We start from the raw sequence: 12,969 nt of genomic DNA, 5'->3' as shown, positions 1-12,969 counted from the left end.
ATATCACAAATATACTTACACTTGTCTTGCAGGGAGGATTTTTCAAGGGAAATCATTTGTTTTGGGGGGACTGTTTTAGTTAGTTAGTTAGTTAATTAGTTTGTTTGTTTGTTTTGTACACTTAAGAACTGGAATGGGAAGCCAATATGTACCCAGTGATGAGCCTGCTACACTCAGCGAAACTTCCCCAGATCAAAACTGTCACCACAGCAGGCTGTTCTGCCCACATTCTCCTCCAGTCTGCTTCTCAAGAGCTAGGAATTGCAAATAATTGCACTTCTCTTACTGCAATATAGACTCCCTATAGGGGATACTCCTCACCTAAGATTTGTGGGTCCCGAAAGACACTAATCCACTTTTTCGGTCTGGACATTAATTAAAAAGAATTGAACTTATTTATTTGTTATGTTTAGTCTAATAAACTTTCTGAAAATAAGTTCCTATTTTCGTTTGTAAGTGGCATTTCTCACACCTACAATCCTTGCGCTTGGGCCACTTCTTGGGGCCAACAGACACAAAACACTTGCCAAGAGCAAGTCCCACGAGAGTTTCACAGCAGCGCATCCTTGGTAGTCCAGAGCAGGTGGCAGGATTTGCGCCTTAGATGTTGAAAGGAATTTGATGAGCCTCTTCTGAAAGCCATGTAGCAAACACTTGGGTGACCCGCCATTTCTTTTCCTCAGGGATTTCCTGGAAAGGACGGTTCCGCTGGTCCTCCAGGGCCACCTGGTCCAATCGTGAGTATTTCTAGAAACTTCTGAGATCCATTCTGCTTTAAAGTATTATTTTCTTTGCAGAAATTTTCTTCTGCTGGGTTTTCTAGCTGCTATTCTTTGCTATTGCGTAACAATAGTTTGTCTGTTGGTACAGACCTGTAACGTCCTTTAAAAATGACAAATAAAGGGTTTGATTATTCACTGTTTCTGTAAGATCCTCTGCATTCATGTAGTTGTTATTATCTGTAAATAAGACTAATCCTATGGAGATTTCAAAACAGCTATATAGTTGGTCATTGGGCACAGGAATGAGCAATGACTCCTGAAACATCGTGGGGAGGGAAGCTCTTGGGGCATGCATTATTATCCTTGTTCAAGGCTGTGATCCATCATATATATGAATCTTCACCTTAGTCCTATTTCTTGCTTCTATTTTAGGGCATTCCTGGAGCTCCTGGTGTCCCAGGGATCACAGGCAGCATGGGACCACAAGGATCCTTGGGGCCACCTGTGAGTACTCAGTGGTAGCTGCTCAGGATCTATGTCTTGTCATCATTTATATGTCAGAATTTACCAGCATCTCCGTGGATTAGAAATGCTTATTCAGATGCCAAGCATGGTGACGCACTTTAATCCCAGCACTTAGGAGACAGAGGCAGGCAGATCTCGGTGAGGCTAGGCCAGTCTGGTCTACCCTACCATAGCAAGTTCCAGGATATCAAGGGCTACATAGAGAGACTCTGTCTCAAAAAAAAATTCTATCAAAAATGTTTATTCAGGATTGGACTTTACAGGATTCCATGAATGACAGTGGACGGAGTTTTAAGATCGGGTTGTCCATATGCCATGGTAAAGGTGAAATGGTCCCTACTGGAATAGTCATCCATGCTGATGCTCAAATGTGTCCCCATGGCTTGTTCTGGATTTGCCTAAGTGAACTCAGTACCACCCGTCAAGGTTGGGTGCAACAGCTAAGTGTCAATCAAGCTGGACTCGCAGGAAGGAAAAATACAAAATTGGAGAAATTCAGAGTTTTAATGAAAATGGGCAATGTTTTTATACCTTACATTCCATCAGAAAGCACATGCACACATAAGCAAACAGCGTGAAATGGAAGCGCGTTTTTCCGTTTCCCTTTTTTTTGTATTCCTAATCTCTTCACTGGCGTTTAAATGTGACCAGTGGGAGAGGGTAAGGAACCAAGGAATGCAATGTCACTCTCACCAAAGCCATACTTCATGTCTGTGACTTGCAAGATGCTCACTGTAGGCTTAGATATCAGCACTCTGACAGCATCTGTGCTGGACTGAGCCACCAGTAAGCTCAAGGTGCTGCAAACCTGCCGAGTGTGATGTGTGATGGAAGGGTGCAGAGGCGGGTATGAATTAGAATTCTGTCGCTGCCTAAAAAGTTACCGCTACCTCAGTGGCTTAGAGCAGTACACCGCTATCATCCTACAGTTCTGCAGGATGGAAGTCTGCTGCTGATCTCAATGGGTTAAGAGCAAGGTTCTGGGGTCATCCTTAGGGATTCCTGGGGGTTTCCCTGGCGCCAGGTTTCTCTCTAACCCCAAAATGCGCCACCCCATCAAGACATCACTTTCGTTACTCTCCCTTACCATCCCGCCCCCAACGCACCTCCCGCACCCAGCCTGCCCAACCGCTCCCTCAAGTTCGGATCCCTCCATCGCCCCACGCTGCCGCCCTCAGTTTACCCAGGAGATCTCTTCTATTTCCCCTTCAAGGGGAGGAGCTCGGTCCTACCTCAACTTGACTGTGTCATTCTTTGTTCTAGCCCTGGGAGGCTTGCCCCTTTCTGAATGGAGACAGAGGAGGTGTGGATAGGGAGGGGGGTAGATGGGAAGTGGGGGCAACGAGAGGAGAGGAGAGAGGGGAAACTGCAGTTGGTTTGTAAAATAAATGAAAAAAAAGTTATTTAAATAAAATTAAAAGAAAAAAGAAAGAAAAGAAAAGACCAAGGTTCTGGAATTTCCCTCCTGGAGGCTCTTGGGAAGAATCTAGTTCCTTGACTTTTCTAGCTTCTAAATGTTGGCAACATGCCTTGGTTTGTGGCCACTTCCATCTTCAATTCCAGTAATGTGCCTTCTTTTTGTCCCATTTTCCATGGCCATGTCTCTTGCATAGGCGGGAAAGATTCTTTTCTTTAAGGACCTCCCTCCCTAGATACTTCCCAAGTCCTTAACTAAATTCTCTTTGCAAAGTCCCTTTGGCTTCATAAAGTGACATACTCACACGTTCTGGGATAAGACTTGGACATGTAGGGAAGGTGGGGAGCCTTTTCCACTTGTCGTAGGGAAAAAGGCTCAACAGAATACTGGGGCAGATTAGAAAGGACACTATGGTGCACATGACACATACCTAGATGCACCTGGGATGTGTCCAGAAAGATGAATATGGGGTTCAGCAAACACACGTGGTTTGCACATCCTCATAAACTATCATTAGTAGTCACTTTACAAAGCTATGTACTTACCCTAACCAACTTCTCATTGCTCAAAACATTCTTGACTCTCCTGTTTTCAAATCAAATTAGTATTAGGTCACAGAAGAAAACTGAATAATTTTGTCTTCAGACATATATCAAAAAGACATTGCCACATTTGATCCTGTGTGTGTAAACACACACACACACACACACACACACACTCACACACACACACACTTGAGTCCTTACAAGTAAGCACACAGACTGCTTCTTTTTCTCTTTCCTCTTTCTCTCTCCTTCCTTCTCCCCCTCTCTTCCTCTACCTCATCTTTCCATGTCAATCTTATCTACTCATCTACTTATCCATTCCACACCAGAAAGCCTTAGAAACCTTCTGCTACTAAGTTTCAGTCTGTTCCTCAAAGACACTGCAGCATCCCACATACAGTAAGAAAACAGGACGAGGTTACTTTACCATGGTTACATACACTAAGCAAACCTGTGTGTGTAGGAGAAGGGGACCCTTTTCTTACCAACATCTGCCAGAATTAATTTTTCTTGCCCAGGCTATAAAAATACAAGCCACAGTTGGTCCTGAGCCAAGGGGTTTGGGATGAAAAGACAGAAGGAGAGGGCACCAAGTCTCTGGAGAATTTAAATGGGGTAGAGAGGGGCAGAGTAAGGCCAGAATGTATTGGTAAGGATGATACTTTTTCATTTCCCCGCCTTGCCTAGTGTGCATCTGGGACATACTAATAAATCACTTCATCTTAGTTTTATCATCCATCAGCAGAGGATCATGTTTGGTGGCAGCAACAGAGGCCTCATGTCACGGACACTTTTATCAGAAGTAGAAATCAGCCTGTGACTGCTGGGTAGGGATACGACAGTCAGCTCATCTATTTCCCCATCCAAAGCAAGTTGTTCTCTGCACTAGAGTCCAAGATTTTCCCTGTGTCCAGGCTGCCACCTCCCACATGCCTGCTGGCTGCCGGGCTGGTATGATTATTAAAGCAGGCTCCATGTGGTGCTGTTAAGGCCTTGATTGATTTCCCATAGATAACTGTCTAGGAAAGTGAGGGAACCGAGAAGGACAGACTGTGCCTCAGAAAATGGCCGTGTGTTTCCTACAGTTGATGCCAGCAATGCTTACTCTCCTGTGGCCCAGCTTCTGCACCGGCTCTTCCAGGCAGATGAGCATGGCCACTACCAAGCTTCTAATTCCTCCCTAGGCGGTGGCTTAAATGTAGTGCCTCCCTGACGTGGGTCACATGCATAATGAAGGGGCTTCTTGCTGCTGAGGCCACGTGTTTCAGTAGGTAAGCCCATTATTTAAAGAGTCCTATATAAAATGTCCAAAAGCCCCATGTCTAGGTGGGGCTCTGGTACAAACCAGCCTCACTATAGGAGCCACAAACTGAACTAAATCATTTAGCTTACATCTTAGGTAAGTCCCCCACCCACCCACCCACCCACCCACCCACCCAGCTCAGGCAGTCAGCTGTATCTTCTGGCTCCTGATGTCTGGGGATTTTATTGTTGTGCTCCTATACCACTTTATCATCTGAGACATAGAGTACTTCTTACATATTTGTAAGAAGGGAAGGAGAACGAGAGGGGAAGAGAAAAGGATGAAGTGGGGATGGAGGTAGGAAAAGAGACAACCAGGTAGGTATTCAGGTTCTCGGGGAGCAGAGGCTGTTGTTCAAGGAGACTAAGTTACTGTTACTGGTTCGAGGTCAGGTCATTGAAGATCTGTGAAGCCTGATGAGGGTTGTTGGATTTTGTGTAACAGGCTTCTTCAACATGTGGGACTTGGACCATGAGCTCATTCTCTCCCTTTCGGCCCCAAACTTCTGTGAATCTATGAATGTAGCTACTGTGTTTCTTTACATTTCAAGGGTTCCTAAAGTTAAAGGAAAAATTCACAACTTTTTCCTGCCTCCATCTACAGGGGCTACGTGTTTTCCCTCAAAGCATACTTTGGTGGAGTTATGGGCCTTCATGTGCTCAGGAATTTTTATTTTGTGTTTTTGTTTTGCTTTGCAAAAATCAAAGGGAATATGTCAGAGAAGTTGGAATCAAAAATAATGACTTGGTGTACTAATATTTCACTAAAAAGATCTTTCATTGAGACTGCATTGAGACTGCATGGCTGTGCCTTTTAACTACTTAATAACAAGCATCATGAGACTGAGTTTGGGGAATTTCAGGCCTAATTAAACACATCCATCTCTTTAGACCAGAAAGTGCCAATGGCTAATACTATCTATTTCCTTCACTAATCAAGTTTGCTCTTTAATTCCTTTCTTTAAATATGAAATATTTTCAAACATGCTAATAGAACAAATGACACGAAAGGAAATGTGGAAAGGCATGTTGGTGTTGAAATTGTAGTGTTCAAGACAAAATAATTTTTTTAAACACAAGATCTCACTGTGGGGCCTCAGTGCAACACTTCTGCCTCATCACTACGTAACACTATTAATTACAAATGTGTGTGTGTGACCACGCCTGGCTCACAATCAATTTTTTAAATGGCTCAAGTCGGGACTTCATTCTGCATTCCTAGAATGAAGTGTGTGGGGAGGGGAGTGGTATGCCTGCTTGCTTCTGTGTGTGTTAGGAAAAATGTTTTCTTAATTGGAATTGAAGATTCTGGATCATGGTTGTTGTGAACAGCATCTTCCTCTAGCCAAGCAACAGAGAGGACCAGGTCCAGAAGTCCACAAGCTGGCCTCAGGTTCCAGCTCTTCTATGTTCCTTATTGTGTGATCTCGGGCAAATGGGATTTGAACTCTCCATGTGTGATTTTCCTAATCTGTAAACTGGGACTGTAGCTTGCAGTTGTTACAAGGACTGCATGAATTAAATCTTATAGAAATATTTATTATAGGGATAAAAAGAGCTACCTTACAAAGCTATTGGAAGGGCTAACTGAGGGAATACATAAGAAGTACCCAGAACAGTGGCTGGCAAAAGCAACCTAAATATTCATTGTTAAAATTTATAATTCTGAATATATTAAAATGTCAGGTCAGGGTCTTTCTTTCTTTCTTTCTTTCTTTCTTTCTTTCTTTCTTTCTTTCTTTCTTTCTTTCTTCCTTTCTTTCTTTCTTCAGCTGGTTTTTGATTTGTATCTAATGCCCCCAAAGGTTTTTTTTTTTTGACCCAATGGTGTCATAAGTATCTGGTCTCCATTAGGACCTGTCAGTGGACACTGCCTTCTCTGGGGTTTTGTCCTCTTGAAATCAGGGGTGACAGGTGTTAAGGGAAGAAAGAATAGCTTGTGAATTTATTTATGAAATGAATTTAGGCTGTTATACACAGACACACACACAGAGAATGAGTGTGTGTGTGTGTGTGTGAGAGAGAGAGAGAGAGAGAGAGAGAGAGAGAGAGGAGAGAGAGGAGGGGGAGGAAAAGAGGATGGGAGGGAGAGAGAGAATTGCATACATCTTATTTTTGCAAGCAAGTTTTTCTTGTGGAAGTTGGGTATTTTTAAACAGAACTAACACTTTCTCTAACCCTCTAACAATGCACTGTATTGTGTCTTAACTATTTTTCTTCTGTCTCTTTCCTATCCAGGCTGTTGAGGCAAAGTGTAGATTGGCTAGTAATGCAGACTTGAAATGAAACCCAACCACTCAATCATCCAGTTAACATGTATGTGTGAGCACCTGCCATGTCCCAGGCACTCTCTGGAGATGGGCATATGGAAATCCCTTAGCTAGACACAGACCTAGCCTTGTGGAGCTCACATGCTAAGCAGGGGCTGCTTTCTTTCTGGAATCTGGGATCTTCTTACAAGCTCTTTGGCCACTTATTTCCAAATCACCAGCATGCCCTGAGATTCTAAGCTGTGGGACTTCTACTCTCGAGAATCCCTTCATTGAAGGCCCTGCCTTATGAAGAAACGCAGAGACTTTAAACGGATTGAAGAGCCAAAGACTTGCATTTTCCCCAAAATATTTGTTCTTCTTAAAACTTTTTATTTACTTAATTTTATTAGTTTTTATTTTTTTGAGAATTTAATATGTGTTTTGATCATATATTTCCATTCCTCCTCCAACTCTTTCCGGATCCACTTCTCGCTTTCCTACCCACCCAACTTTGTGTCTTTAAAAACAATAAACCCATCAATTTGCATTGCCCTTATATTGTTAGATGTGGGGCCTTCTGCTGGAGTGCAGCCAACTTACCAGAGGCTACACTTTTAAAAAAAATTGACTCTTTCTCTCTCAGGAGCTAGCCGTTGCCAATAGCTCCTTGGCTAGGGATGTGACTTTGTGTCCACCTACCCTTCCTCTTCTTATTTAAAAAGATATTTTAAGATGTGTGTGTGTGTGTGTGTGTGTGTGTGTGTGTGTGTGTGTGTGTGTGTTGAATACATTAGGAAGGGCACACATGGAAAAGAGACGGAAAAAAAAAAACAGTGGGTTGCTGTTACCTGCTTAGGAGGGGTCCCTTTTGGTCCCCTTCCCCTGCCCACCCCAACTATGACTGTATGTGTGTAGCTTGAAATCAACCCTGGGAAGAAGTCCTTCTGCTGCCAACATCTGCGCACACTGTGCGTCATGGCGTTCTCTTTCCCTGGGCCCTGTGAAGTAAACGGAGAATTTTGAGCTTGGGTAACTTACAAAGCCGAGTTTGGACTCCACGCTGCATTTGTTTTGAGACCTGATGAGGTTGAAGAAACAAGAGGAAACAATCTGACAATGTGGCATATTCCATTCATGGATTCTGTTCACCCGCCTAGGAGTAATTTCGGAAATGTTGCATCCATATTGCCTGTGAGTTGACACAGAAATATGACAGCCTTCTGAGGACACCTGCTTCCCATTATAAGCATAATTTCATGGCAGAAACACTGAAAACATTGTATTTTTTTCAGTACATATTTTACAGTAATAGTAAGGTTTCTTATTGTCAAAAGTAGCCAAGCTGTGGTTTTAAATAAGATTTCAGCTGAGAAAGCACGCACACAGGAGCTCTGATGTTGTAGAGACTCTTGCTATCATTGCAGAGGAAGCAGGCTGAGGCTGCGGGGTTTCACAGATCTCATCAATTCCTTTAACTGCTAGACTGAGAGGAGTTCTTTGCCTTTCTTATAGAAAGAGACTTTTCATAAGGGGTTTGTGGAATGATTATGACATACTCTATACAGTTCAGCACACTGCGTGGTGTTTGGTGTAGGAAGCTGTGACGGTACCATTGATGAAAACAGATTACTCCATGGTACTGCTGCACCATTCCACTTCCGTGGCTCCAAACGGCCACATCTCTCTATGAAAGATCCAGAGGACTAAAGTGCATAAATAATCTGTTTTGCTCGGTGGGACTACAGGTTGCTACCTGTTTTATTCCTGATGCCCATTTTCACTCAAGTTTTGGGTGGGGGGGAATGCCTTTGTCAACTACGAAAAGGTGCACTCTCATGACTCACAGTTCAGCACAGCATCCCAAGTAACTTGAAATTTGTTCTTCACGTTTACAGGGTGTCCCTGGACCAAAGGGAGAGCGAGGTGAACGAGTAAGTCTTCCGAGGGTACTTCTGGCTATAGGTGGTTGCACGCAGCCCTTGCCTAAGCCGGATGAGCAGTGGTCATTGCCAACTGTGGTATTCATTGCGGTCCCAGCAGTCTTTCCCTTAGAAGCACATTTCCCAGGGAAAACATCTGGCCGGGTTGGGGGCCAGGAGAGGATTTCCAGCTGTGCATCTGCCTCCTTGAACTTGGGCTCCACTCCTTAAAGATAAACACAGGGAGAACCACACTCACCTAACCCACAAAGTGGAGCTGAGATGGAAATAACATAATAGATGTAGAAGGGTGTCCTAATGGATGTGGATGGCTTTACACTAAGGCCAGCCAGTGGCACAGGTCTCCCATTTTCCTGATGGCATAGTTTTGGCATGAAGCAAGACAGTGGTTGGATAGACTCAAAGAAAAGGCCCTGAAATTCAAGTCACTTCAGTTTCAGTGCCCACTCTCTCTTTGTAGAAATTGTGAGGCTCCTAATGGGTAGAAACAGCCCAGTCTCAGGTTCAACAGGTTATTTCTGTGAAAACTTTGGCAATGTATTTAATGCTAGTTAGCCGTAGCACGGGCTTAACAGTTTTCCTATGAGTTGTTATTAGTATTAAATGAGCCACCACTTGAGAAGGCATTAACTATTTATGAGCATATTTACATATTGTTAACAATTTTTTAGAATCTGGGATCAAAAAATATTTACTTGAGCATATGAATCTAATCAGCAAAGTCTTTCAGAAACCCTGAATCCTGGGTGCAATATGCCTCTTCTGCATTAACCACAGTAGTTAGCCTGCCCTGCCGCTAGGATTCTAGAGTCTTGCTGGAAACAGTGGGTCAGGTCAGCTATGTCCCAGCTGTATGGCTGCGCTTATGGCCATGCTTGAGGAATACACTTTCTTCCCATCCAGGGAGACCTGCAGTCCCAAGCCATGGTGAGGGCAGTGGCACGTCAAGTATGCGAGCAGCTCATCCAGAGTAAGTGCACATGCTGGTCACCCAGGCCATGTCTCATTCCTGTTCAAAGGAAGTCTCCATTCCCAGGACCAGGGAGACCAAGGAAGACCCCTCTGAAGCTATGTACTGCTGAATACACATAGTTCTTCAGGCCCCATCTCCGAATCACCTACCATCCTAACAGACTGCTCTAGAGCTCTACAATCATGGCCCAGGAGCCAGACTCCCATGTTTTCCCTCCTAGAGCCATTTGCAAATTAATATTTAATTTAACTGCTCTGATTGGATCTTCCATTCCTCCTTCTCCCACCAAGTGCATAGGTACTTTCTCAAGTGTTAAGACCAGACTCTGTCAGCATCAAAATGACCATGGTGTTGGTTTCTACTAGCTCACAGATTTTAATCATTTTCCCTTTCTTATCCGGTTTATACCCATTACCTTTGGTTAGCCCAAGGCCCCTCCTTTGATTCCTTAGGCTGTATGCCAAAATATACATATATTCATAGGGTTGATGCTACATCTGATATGACAGTTGGGCATCATTCCTAAAATCACACCAGAACATACTTGTTATAATATTTATTCCATTTATTTATTTCAAACCTGAATGTTTCAACAGCATTTATTTCAACAACAGATTCCTGTACTCACCCATTTTGTACACATGCCCACTTATTTTATATATTTTGTCTCAAAAATCTAACCACAAGGTTACTAGGGTGGGCCTTTCTCTTTGCCATGAATGTGTTTCATTTCCGAATATTTGAGGCCAAGTAAAAACAAAAATTCCTGTCAGACCCACCCAACTTGAGCCGAGCACTCATGCCCACACTCCCCACACTGATGGCAACCTCCTCCTCTAGGTATGGCATTTTCAGGATAGTTGCCTTATCTGTCTCAGGGTTATATTTACTTTAAGCCGGAGAGGTGCGGGCATCAGGCCAGTGGAGTCCAGTAAGTGCCAAGGTCTGTGGGCAAGATCCAAAATTCCACCTGTTCCTTGGGGATAAGGCCAGGTCCTGCTCTGGGGATGTGTGGATGGAGGAATGAGGTTTTCACTCAGGCAAAATTATCAGTAGCAGAAGGAGGACAAAGCTGCTACTTTCAAGCACAGTTGTTGGCGCTGTGTGTTGTATTCAACCGGAATTCGATTCTATTCGATCCTAGAGTGCCCACAGCCAGTGTGTGCGGAAGAGAAAATTTACCAATGAAACTAAACAGTTCCAATTAGTGGCAAGGCAAGGTCTTTAGAAACGATACATTCAACAAGGGAAACTGGACTTTAGTCTCTTTTAGTGTAGGATGCACCGAAAGTTCATACAAGCTCTGTGTTATTTCATGGGTTTCTTAATCTCTAATGGACAATGTAAATGAGTTAAAGATAAAACTTGTATGAAAATTCACTGGGCTGAATCTTCATACAGCTTCCTACACACAACAGGAAGAGTGATTCACAGTGTTTGCTGCCTGGTTTTGCTATAGGATGAAAACTTTGGCTATGTAACTTCTTAAAACGTACTCTAAAAGTCGAGGGCCGAATATAGTTTTTTTCCTTAGAAGTCCTCAGACTTGGATAAATGACTTCCAGGAACAGAGTCAGAAATGAGACAAGAGCTGAAAGGAGTCTATGCAATAGGGAGAGCCTATCTGTCAGTGCAGCTGTAGGAGGAGGAAATGGTAGCATCTGCCACACCCTGGCTGTCTCGCTAAACACAGCTCTGCTGTCCTCTGTGCTACTTAAACTCTCACTCAGAACCCTGTTTTGGGGTTTGCATATACTTCCACACAAGCCCAGTCATCTGGGTTTTAGTTCCAACTTGATGGCAAGAATTATGCTAAGAAGAGTTACGTGTTTTCTAAGAGAAACGGAGGGAGGGCAGAGGAACACCAGCTGTGGAAGTGATGAATGACAGCTCCTGTCAAAGTGGGAAGTGGAGAAGACAGATACCTCACCTGCCCAAACAGCAGTGGACATGCCTGCTGATTGAATCAGAAGAGCATTCCGGATCACAGTCATAGTTTAAGGAAAGAATACATTGGATGTATTTATATGTGCTTCCTAAAATACGATTACTGTTTTTATTTAGATTTAAGTATTTAAGTATTTAAAAGGAAATAAATATGTCTGAGGATGTAGACCAGTTGGTAGAGTGCTGGCCTTACATGTGTGAGATCCTAGGTTTGATCCCCAGCACTACATGAACAAGGCTTAGAGATGCATGCCTGAATCTCAACACTGTGGATGTGGAGGCAGGAAGATGACAAGTTCAAGGTCATCCTCAGCTGCATAGCTAGTGAAGGCCAGCATGAGAGACATGAGACCTCCTTATCTCACAGAAACAAAGAAGCCCAAAAAAAGCCACAAAAAAGAGTGGGTACCCCTATACACTGAAATAATAATAAATGAACTGCTCATTTCTTAAAAGAAGATGAATAACAATCACCTAGGTGGGGAAATCTCACCCTTAATGATGCTGGAAAATGAAGTATTTATGGTATTAAGGCTTTATATGTCATTATTAAAATGTGTTCTTCCAAACATAACTAAGTTAAGAGGTTACAAGAGAGAGCAACAGGTTTTTGTTTTGTTTTCTCTTCTGTTTTTAACCAAGGGCAGGGGCAGCTTGCAGCTAGGACACAGCAGAGGTTCTTGAAAAAACTGTCTTGGAACCAGAGTTGAGCGCAGACATGGGACTTGTCTGGGGATTTGAGAGCAGGAGGGTGGAGCAGGCTTTGTGGGTTGGAACAAAGACAAGTAAAACGTGAAGGGAAATTGCTGGGGAGAAAGGCAGCCGGGTGAGGGTTCAGGGGTCAGACAAATGTTGGGGTGAGTATAAAATTTATGACTTCTGTTCAGTGATGTTTATGGCAATGCTGACGTGAGCTGCGGAATTCCAAACACATGAGATATGACTTGAATGCAGCCCAGCTGTTAATATCATCTAGGATAAAATGCAAAAAATCCTAAGTTACAAATGAGCCCATTTCAGAAGGGTGTGCCTTTTCCTCAGTGGACATCTGACAGAGTTATTTGGAGGTTTGAAGAATGACCCCCCCCCCCCCCCCCGTTTCTCCTTTAAATGTGTGACAGTTCATTTATTTGTTGTTGCTCAGGTCATATGGCCAGGTACACAGCCATCCTCAACCAGATTCCCAGCCATTCCACATCCATCCGGACCATCCAGGGTCCACCTGGGGAGCCTGGCAGACCAGGTTCACCTGGGACCCCGGGAGACCAAGGACCTCCAGGTGCTCCAGGCTTCCCAGGAAATGCAGGTGTGCCAGGGACCCCAGGAGAACGAGGTAAGCTGGGCCA

At 43.7% G+C, this 12,969-nt stretch overlaps 1 protein-coding gene across 1 annotated transcript in view; it reads left to right on the top strand.

The window, feature by feature from the left end:
- Col14a1 (collagen type XIV alpha 1 chain) overlaps positions 1 to 12,969 on the top strand; it is a 174,846-nt gene that overhangs the window by 141,791 nt on the left and 20,086 nt on the right. The window contains exons 32-36 of the mRNA XM_059247022.1: positions 684 to 737; positions 1,155 to 1,226; positions 8,659 to 8,694; positions 9,607 to 9,673; positions 12,768 to 12,956. Coding sequence (XP_059103005.1) covers positions 684 to 737; positions 1,155 to 1,226; positions 8,659 to 8,694; positions 9,607 to 9,673; positions 12,768 to 12,956 — 418 coding nt within the window. The remainder of the gene's footprint in view (positions 1 to 683; positions 738 to 1,154; positions 1,227 to 8,658; positions 8,695 to 9,606; positions 9,674 to 12,767; positions 12,957 to 12,969) is intronic.

This window comes from Peromyscus eremicus, chromosome 20 (assembly GCF_949786415.1).
Source record: "Peromyscus eremicus chromosome 20, PerEre_H2_v1, whole genome shotgun sequence".
Lineage (NCBI taxonomy): Eukaryota > Metazoa > Chordata > Mammalia > Rodentia > Cricetidae > Peromyscus > Peromyscus eremicus.
The sequence above is the reverse complement of the archived record's forward strand: the minus strand, read 5'-3'. Positions and strand labels throughout refer to the sequence as shown.